This window comes from Hibiscus syriacus, unplaced genomic scaffold, assembly GCF_006381635.1.
Source record: "Hibiscus syriacus cultivar Baekdansim isolate YM2019G1 unplaced genomic scaffold, ASM638163v2 tig00111105_pilon, whole genome shotgun sequence".
In the NCBI taxonomy this organism is placed as follows: Eukaryota; Viridiplantae; Streptophyta; class Magnoliopsida; order Malvales; family Malvaceae; genus Hibiscus; species Hibiscus syriacus.
In genome coordinates, this window is record NW_024062987.1 from 3,524,203 (window position 1) to 3,534,175 (window position 9,973).

General features: G+C 33.3%; 1 protein-coding gene across 1 annotated transcript; it reads left to right on the forward strand.

Annotated features, from left to right (window-relative positions):
* Nucleotides 1–3,247: 3,247 nt before the first annotated feature.
* Nucleotides 3,248–6,252, forward strand: LOC120153819 (myosin-binding protein 7-like). Its single transcript, XM_039165690.1, has 4 exons — nt 3,248–3,566; nt 3,740–5,307; nt 5,896–5,939; nt 6,035–6,252. Exons 2-4 carry the CDS (start codon nt 3,943–3,945, stop codon nt 6,135–6,137), a joined length of 1,512 nt encoding a protein of 503 aa, XP_039021621.1. The 5' UTR covers nt 3,248–3,566; nt 3,740–3,942; the 3' UTR covers nt 6,138–6,252.
* The last annotated feature ends 3,721 nt before the right edge of the window (nt 6,253–9,973 follow it).

Here is a 9,973-nt window from a genome sequence, read left to right on the forward strand (position 1 = left end):
TGGAAAATGAAACCATATCTCTTCCTCACCACGTGTATACTGTCGGGTAGATTTGATGTCATGGTCTGAAGCCACAAATGGGTCAAATTAGCATCTCCACCCGGATGCTGTACTCTCAGCCATGGCCCGAAGCAGGTTTCCAAACAATTGTCTTTGAGCAGGTGAAAGCTTCGAAGCAATTGTAGTGGCTAGGCTAACTTTATTCCTTAATGTCAATGAAGCCGAAAAAAATTTCTACAAAAACAATAAACATACCAAGTTAGATATACCAAAAACTACACTGTGAAGATATACCAAAAACAATAAACATAAAAAGTAGTAGTTTATTCTTGAAACTAAAATTTGCAACACTGTTTTGTCTTTTGGTTGAAATGAAAATCGCAACGAGAGAATAGCTGTCGCAACGAGAGAAATTAAAATCGCAACGAGAGAATCGCAACGCGAAATGAAAATCGCAACGAGAGAATCGCAACGCGAAATGAAATCGCAATGCGATTTTGGTTTCGCGTTGCGATTCTCTCGTTGCGATTTTCATTTCGCGTTGCGATTTTCATTTCTCTCGTTGCGACAGTCATTCTCTCGTTGCGATTTTTATTTATCTCGTTGCGACTCTTCTGCAAATTGAAACTTGAATGGATTGCATTACTTCAACCAAAAGACAGAACAAAGACAAAGACAAATACTAACTTGAAAATCGCAACGAGAGAATAGCAACGCGAAATGAAAATCGCAACGACAGAATCGTAACGCGAAATGAAATCTAAGTGAAATGGTTAATCTATTATTGAAATGACCAGTAAACTTATCATCAGTTTCAATATGAAAAACCTACAATAATGCAAACATTTCAAAATAAAAATAATTAAAAAAACTAACCCTCGGAGGTTGATTTTCCATTTCTGAATATTGTGAGGGATTTCTGACCGTGAATGGTTGTGAGGGATTTCGCCGGAGATGGGGACGAAAATCTTCGGAGATGGGGACGGATTTCTTCGCCGTAGAGAGTGAGAGATGGAGATGGGACTGAGTTGTGATTTTAGGTTTTAGGTTATGAGTTGCGATTACGGGATTTTGTCTTAATATTCGTTTTTGTAATTTGAAAATAAAATACGCGTAGCGATTATAATGGCGCTTTAAATATCGCGTTGCGATTTATGGATACGCGTTGCGATTTTATGTATTATCGTTGCGATTTACGGATACGCGTTGCGATATACGGATACGCGTTGCGATTTACCCATACGCGTTGCGATTTACGGATACACGTTGCGATTTACGGATACGCGTTGCGATTTATGTGTTCGCGTTGCGATTTTCATATTCGCGTTGCGATTTTGGAAAATCGCAATGCGAATTTGTACTATCGCATTGCGATTTTCAAGAATCGTGTTGCGATTTTGGAAACTGATTTGCGATTCTGGGGATCGCGTTGCGATTTTGTTGGTCATTTTGGCAAATCCAAAAAAAAGTTGGTTAAAATCGTATATTATAAGGCATTTTTGGTCACTGAGGCGATTTTCTCAATAAATAAACATAAGGTATGTGAAATCTCAGTGTTAGTAACTTACTATGTTAAATTTGTTATTTATATTTAACAAAAGGTATATGAAATCTCAATTTTAGTACCACTACATCAGGACCCTTTCCACGTTGCACAAAAACCTTTACTTTAAGTTTAGCTATCACTAAAAAGGTTTTCGTATATTAAAGTTTTTGCACGTGATCATTTCTCAAAAAAGTTACTTCCAGTTAAAGTGGTAGAATTATTTTAAGTATTTCAGTTGAAACAGCTATGTACGTTTTCTATTTTTTATTTATTCATGATCTGGTTTGATCGACTCAATCATGATATTGAAGGATGGGACCTTTTCTCGAAATTATAGGCACTTCCTTTACTTTTTTTTTAATTCCATCCCACGTCGTTGGTATACGTATAAAACTCTCCTAAAATATAACTTAAAATCATATCTTTATTATTTAAAGGAATCTGGAATAGGAGTGATTCATTGATTAAACCTTCATGAATCCATTTTTTTATTCTTTTATTTTAGGTAAAACGTTCTTAACATATCAACTATGGTAGGACAGGAGGAGTTCTATTAAACAACCTGTGTTTTTTTTTACAAATGGGAAGTTTCAGATACAATTCATATTTTGGCCACATTACCATATATAACACAAAATTTATCCACTAATTCCTTCTAGTCGAGCCTCTCAGTCTGTCATTTTACCCCGAGAAATAGAAAGAATTACAATATGTATCCTACCTTAAATTCTAAGAATTTGTTGATAGTTAGAATAGAAAAAAGACTCATTATAAGACAATTGTCTCGATTCAATTTATTTCATGCATAACATTAAAATTCAAACTTTGGATCTTATTTTAAAAATATAAAATTTTATTATACTAAATCAACTAATGATTATAACTTTTCACAATATTATTAATAGATTTAAATTGATAATATTCTAAATAGTTATCATCAGTTATGGATTAAGGGTGAGACAACCGCCTTTGAAAATTTAAAATTATCATATATTTTATATTTTTTTATGTATTTTATATTGAAAATATGTTTTTACCCTCTATAATTTTATATATTTAAGTTCACCTCTAAATTTTATAAGTTCAAGTTTACCTTCTAACATAAAATCTTACATCCGTTTCTAGTTATCGTTAATATGATAATGTAAAATTATTTTATTATTAAGTGATAATGTAATTATTTTATTCTTAATAATGTAGTTCCTTAATTATTTATATGTTACCTGAATATAGACCGTAATTAATTGTATACCAAATTAAACACACTAATAACATCATAAACCGTGAATGAATAGATTATGTTCTATCAAATTAAAATAAAATATTAAATATTCTTAGAATTAAACAATTAAAATATAATGTAAAAATATAAAAATATACGATAGAACGAATCAAAAGAGAAGTTAACAATATAAAAGATATTTGAACTTATTTTAAGAAAAAAAAGTATAGAAGAGCTAATCTTTAGCGTCGTATTTTCCTAGGTTTCTGTTGACTTGTTATTTGTTAGAAAAATTAATTGAAAAATAAAAAATAATCTGACATGAAAATAGTTGATTGGATTGTGTAGATATCGATTTTACAAGATATTTCGATATTTCGATATTTCCCATGGAATTGAATCTCAATAATAATAAAAAAAAAACTCCGGTAGTTGTTGTTTATGGTCGACACGGAAACCGAGAAGCCTAAACAAAACTGAACAAGAACGAAAAACACTTTCTCACCCACCAAACAGACAAACATCCAACAAGAAAGGGTTAGGGTTTCCACTTTCTGATTTCTCTTTTCAATTTCCCTCCTATTTTTCCTTTTCCCTCAATCACAATTGCAATGATTACCGGTTTTCGCTTGGGAAACCGATTTTTGGCTATTGGGCTTGGTGTCAGGCGATTGGTTTTCTTTCAAATGAGAAGTTTGATAAAATTAGAAACAAGACAGAGCTTGTCTTTTCTTCTCTAGATGTTTGTATTCGCGGGAAAATGACTTTTTTTCAGCTCGCTTTATATCAGCTTCCACGGTTAGTTTCATTTTCTCACTTCACTCTGTTTCATAAAAAAATCCATTTCAATTAGATTTTCTGGAGAAATTTTTAGTATTTGAATGTTAACTGAATTGTTTATAAGGATTCCTGGAAAATTTATTTCTAAAAGGGAACTTTTTAATTGCATATCTTTCATTAATTTTTTTCAGGAACTTTTCTTTGTGGTTGATTTATCCTGGAGGAATTTATGTAGCTGGTGGGTGGAGTAAAAAAGAGAGGGGAAATATTCATTGGAGGATACAAGATTCAAGAGAGAACTTTTATAAGTTCTTATATGTTCTTTAGATTCTTTTTTGTATTTAATTGTCAGTAAATAATTAGATTGCTTGAGTTTGAATGCATATATTTATAAATGGAGTCAAAAGTTTCTTCACCTTCAATTCCAAGGAATATGGTAAAATGCTGTGAGTGTGGCCATCCTTGGAGTACTTGGTTTCGATCTGTGAAACGAAAATACGATGAGTTTGAGACAACAAACAGGTTTTCTGTTCCGGAGATGGATCTTGACTCCAATGCCAAAGTCCAAGTCGAGAATGAATGTGCTGCTTTACGGGAGACGGTTAACAGCCAACAGGCTACAATACAGGAGTTGAATAGAGATTTGGAGGAAGAGAGAAATGCCTCATCATCGGCTGCTACCGAGGCCATGTCGATGATATTGAAGTTGCAGAGTGAGAAGGCGGAGCTCCAAATGGAGGCACGGCAATTCAAGAGTTATGCCGAGGAGAAAATGGCACATGACCAGGAGGCCATAATGGTATTGGAGGATCTGTTGTTTAAGAGAGAGCAGACTATTCAAGCTCTTACATGTGAAGCTCAGGCTTACAAGCATAGGATGTTGAGTTACGGGCTTACAGAGGAAGAGGTTGAAGGTGAGCCGGACGGGGAGTTTCACAACATGGCTGAGAACTTTGGTGATTCAGAAGATTTTCTTCCATATGATTATCCACCTCCTATGTGCAATTTGAACGAGAATCCTGATGATGATGTTGAAGATATAAAGAAATATTCATTTGTCGAGACCCCCCGAGAATACTTGAGAAATCTGGAACAAAGGATCTGCATAATGGAGAGGAATCTGAGCAGCAGTCATCTGAGTCAAGGGGATGGATGTTACCCTGCAACAAAGAATGTTTCAGAGAAGGTAATAGTTGGTCAATCTCCTAGGCTACCAAGACATTCAAGGAGGCATTCGGGTGATAGTTCAAATTCGGACCTTCCTAAAGAGACCGGTTCAGAATTTATCGGTGATTCTCCCAGGTTCGACAATAGCTTCAAGAAGATGGAGTTCGTTTCAGAAACGGACAAGATTTCCGGCTCGAGAAGAATGGATAATGCTTCAGAAATTGAAGATGATATGAGTGACAGAGTTTATACGATTGATTCAATCCATACTGGGGTGCCATATGAGGGAACCTCCAAGCCTAAACCTGGAGTTGGAGATTGTGACAATTATGGATACACTCAAAGGGATGCATTTGATCTGCCTGATGTTTGTGATCCCGATATCAAGAAGCTCTATGCGAGGCTTCAGGCCCTTGAGGCTGATAGGGAATCAATGAGACAAGCAATAATATCGATGCGAACTGAAAACGCACAGTTGGTATTATTGAAGGAAATAGCTCAACATTTGTGCAAGGAAATGTCACCTGAAAGACCAGTGACTGTGAGGAAGCCATCTATTCTTGAAAGCCTTCCCTTCCAGTCATTCTTCAAGGTAATCTTTGATTGAACAGAAGGTTGCTTTTTGGATATATTTTACACCATCTGGCTCTATTATTGACATTCTCATGTCTGTATATTTTGTGATGCCTTATTCTTGGAACTTTTCAATTTACTTGTGGTTTTTTATTCGGTGCTCTCAAAATTGGCTCTTCTTTTAGTTATAATGTTCAATGACAGTTGAAATAGCTGGAATATACAGTCATAAAGGTGTTTTGCAAGATGAGTTGCTTGTTTCCGAAACTACTATAGGATAGACTATGCAGAAATGAGTTAAATGTTCAATTACTTTGTTACATGAAGAATACCTTTCATATTTTGCTGCATCAAAAGCCTGCCTCTCATCTCTAGTAGCTTACTATCATACGTGTGTTCTATACTCACTATTCTTTAGTTTCATTCCTCTTTTTACTAATATATTTTTTTTGTAATGTATATTTTGTTTTCTTGAATGGAACCCCTCATTTGATTGTTTACTCTTAACATTGTCAGAAGCATCATCAATGGAGCTGTTCTATGTTTCAACATCATAGTTCCACTTGAAATATATCATGTTTTGATTTTTTTTTCTTTTTTATTTCAGTGGATTATATCCTTATTTTTCTGGAAGCGGAATCGTCGAAGCAAGTGAGTAGCATACATGATATGTAAATGGTTACTGTTGGACATAAATACATAATTTTGTATATTCTCAAATAATATGTTTTATTGTATTCATATAGGTACCCGTATGGATTGTCACCAAACAACATAGGTCTGCTAATGCTTCTGGACAAGGGGCCTCGACTGAGGCAGTGGAGATGCATTTTAAGTACACAAGTGTGAAAAAAGATTCATCTCAGCATGACGATGAAACCAATAACCGTAATGGCGATTGAATAAGCATTCATGTATAGGCTCCATTGGAGCAGCTTTTGGCATATTGTTCGACGTTCTTTCATTTTTTACATTTTTTTTAAAGTTTTGTCACCATTGAATGAATACATTTTGCTGCAAACACATGAATCATATGAGTTATGGGATTTCGGTTTAAGCTATTTTTTGTTGCTCTGGTTCCTGTATATCTTAGATTCTTGTATCCTATCTTTATTCTTTTCTATTTCCAGCAATGGCTAGTTCACTAGAGTTATTGCTGAATCTCATTGAAACTCGTATAGATATTTCAAGGATAGAAAATTTCCATGGTTCAACCCCATTCGAAAAAAAAAGTTTTTCTATTTTTTTATTTTAAGTTATTCGATGAGTTGATTTGGTTTTTTATTTAAATTTTGACTTCCATTAATTTTGTATTTTGATGAAAAATAATAATATAATCTATGTTATTTTAGCAACAATAACAATAGTACCTATTCTTTAAAAACAATGCTTAAATTATAAATTTAGGTAATCAATAGTCATCTAAATTTGGTATTAATATTTGATTTAAAATGTCATGTAAATAGATTATGGTTGTTATTTATTTTGATTTGATAGTGTTAAGTTTTTCTGTTTCATAATGGTTAATTTTCAAGAAATAAATAATTATTTATTATAATAATAATTTTAAAGCTTATATATGTATCTATACTTATGTTTTAATTTAAATTAAAAAATCAAGGCTTAATATAAAAATAAGTGTATAAACTATACTCAAAATTAACTTTTGGTACCTAAAGAATTTTACGCTAAAAATAAGTGCCTAAAGTTTTTTTTGTTACACTGTTAAGTGACACGTGTCATGTCCAATTTTTTCTTTAAAAAATATTTTTAAATAATATTTTACTTTTTTTAATATAAACGTGACACGTGTCACTTAACAATTTTTTTTAACGGTAGACACCTAAAAATGTAACGGAGAAAACTTTAGACACCTATTTTTTAAAAAAAAATTCTTTAGTCACTAAAACTTTAATTCTTTATGCACTTATTTTTGTATTAAGGCTAAAATCAAATGATCTTATAGTATCATCTACAACAAGATCAATATAGGATGGATAACAAATTTGTTTGTAATGAATTATTTCTATACACAAGCTAAGAAATGCAAGGAAGTTGGAGACATTCCAAGGACTTGATCATGACCATCAAACAAAGTGTCCCGCTTACTCATCTTCTTCATTGATTCATCATCCTCTATCGGAGGCATCCATGCCGATGCTGATGCCGATGACGGCTTGTTCGTGGAGTCCTTCCCGGTAAGGCGCTGCACGACTTTCATGAACTCATCCGGTCTTACGTGGATAATCTTGGGTGACCTGAGATAGATTACAACGGGTTTAATAGCCTTGGAAATTCGATTCGGATTATCATGTGATGACTTCTTGATCGTCGTCGAAGAGCTGCCGCCTAGTCATAAAGCTGAAGGCCTTGGACCTTGCAGTTTTCTTCCTCTACTGGAGTTGTTTTTGATTTCACGACTTCCACTACCCATTAGAAAAACTACGAAAAGATTTTTGAGACTGAACTGAGATTTTAAGCTTAATTAGTGAGCAACCACGTGTGTGTGTATATATACACATATACGGCAGCAAGTAAGAAAGAGTCGATGTCTGCTTGGCTAGAAGGAAAATGGAAGAGAAATTAGAAAACTGGGTCTGGGTTTTGAATATATCGCCGGCTACGTTTTCAAAGATTTGGAACAGCAAGGGGGAATTAAGACAGATTCATTCAGTCAAGACAAAGTCAATTCACCTCCTTTTTTTATTTATATATATATTTTTGCATCCAATCCTGAATTCCAATAATGCCAAAGCAGCTTCTTTTTAATGTATAAAACAAATGAAAAAACAATATCAAACCAACTATTCTTCGCCATTAACTAACCTTGACCTTGTGGTCTGGAAATTTTAAATTAAGGGCAAATTACGTGTTTGTCACCAAATTATTCTCGTGGTTTCATTTTTAACACTCAATTATTTTTTTTAAATCATACTTACTTTGATTTCGTTTTGATCACACACCATTAAAAGGTTAGTGGTGATGATGACGTGTCAGCATAAGGTACTAAGTTAGTGCAACATTATCATTGAAAAATAAAATAAAAAATTGTCAAGTCAAATAGTTATGTTAATTTTTTAATGGTGAGTGACAAAAACATAACTAAAACATAAGTTTAGATATGATTTAAAAAACTAGTTGGATGATCAAAACAGAATCGTGAGAATAATTGAGTGACTGAATATATAATTTAACCTAAAATTAATTAGTAAGACAATAAAGAGAGCGTTGTACTAATATTGAAACGAGGTGGTAAATATTTTAAACAAAATTAAATTTGAATCTTAACATTATAAAAAGAATAAACATTCTTGAAAAAGTCATTCCTATAATATATATTTTTTACCGTATTCATTTTGGATTAATCAAACAATGAGTCAAATATTGGTGATTATAAAAAATAAATAAATAAAGAAATATTATATCGTATATATTTTTATACCTATACTATATATTGAATGTTTGATTGAATTAGTGTCACCAATCGACCGGAATCTCAACAAAATCGTGAAGTTACAAAAACTCTCTTATTTTATATGATTGTAACTAGTGTCCATCAAAAGACTTATGAGAGTCTTTGAGTCTACATCTAGTTTAAAGGAAAGTAGGCTCTTCGGGATTAATGTGGCCATCCTGACCCTAGCAGATTGTGGTGACTCCGTGGGTTGTTTAGCGGGTTCATTCCCCTTCGAATACTTGGTGTTCCTTTAGGTGCAAGGAGGAATTCTTTGTCGCTATGACATCTGATTATTTGTAATTTTCATCAGAGACCTGCTAGCTGGAAAACAAATGCTCTATCATTGGCAGGGAGATTAGCATCGATCAAAGTTGTACTTTCTAGTCTGTTGATCTTTTATCTGTCCATTTTTCGACTTCCTGCCTCTATCCTCCAGCGTTTCAACTCCTTAATGAATATTGAATCATGTTTTCTGGGGCACTAATCAAGAGAAGAAGAAGATACAGTGGGTGCGATGGTCAGAGGTCTGCTTGCCTTTGAATCATAGGGGCTTAGGGGTGAGTGATCTCACCGTAAAGAATCGAGCTTTATTTGAAAAATGGATCTGGCGCTTTGAGAATGATAATGGGAGCTTGTGAAAATGGATAATTGTATGGAAGAATAAATTCGACTGCTCGGATATCCTACTGTGTAATAAAGCTTGTAGAGCTACTTCTTGAATCAGTCATCTGATTCATTTTTGGCAAATCTAATATTAAAAACGCCATTAATACTGATCTATTCGATGGTAAAACCCTATGAATCAGTCATCTGATGGCTGCATGGAAATCGATTTCTTTTTGGCCATAATAATTAAATGCACGCACATGCAATGGACGTCTTCTAATATATATATATATATATATATATATATATATATATATATATATATATTTCCGAAGGTCCAAACCTAGCTTAAATCACGGTTTCCTTTTGCCCTTCCTGGGATGGCACCAAATGGTAAAATTTATTGTCTAGTCCCCTTAAAAGTTGTATCATTCTAAATTAGTATAAGATTTGATGAATCATTTGCTTTCTAAACTATATTAATTATTCAATTTAAATTATTTTGACACAACTGAACCCTTTGAATATTTTAATTTTATATCGATCTTCCCAACACAATTTCTAGTTTCACCCTTGTACCTAAATTACTAACAACTACATGAAGGCGTGTGGGACAGCCCCT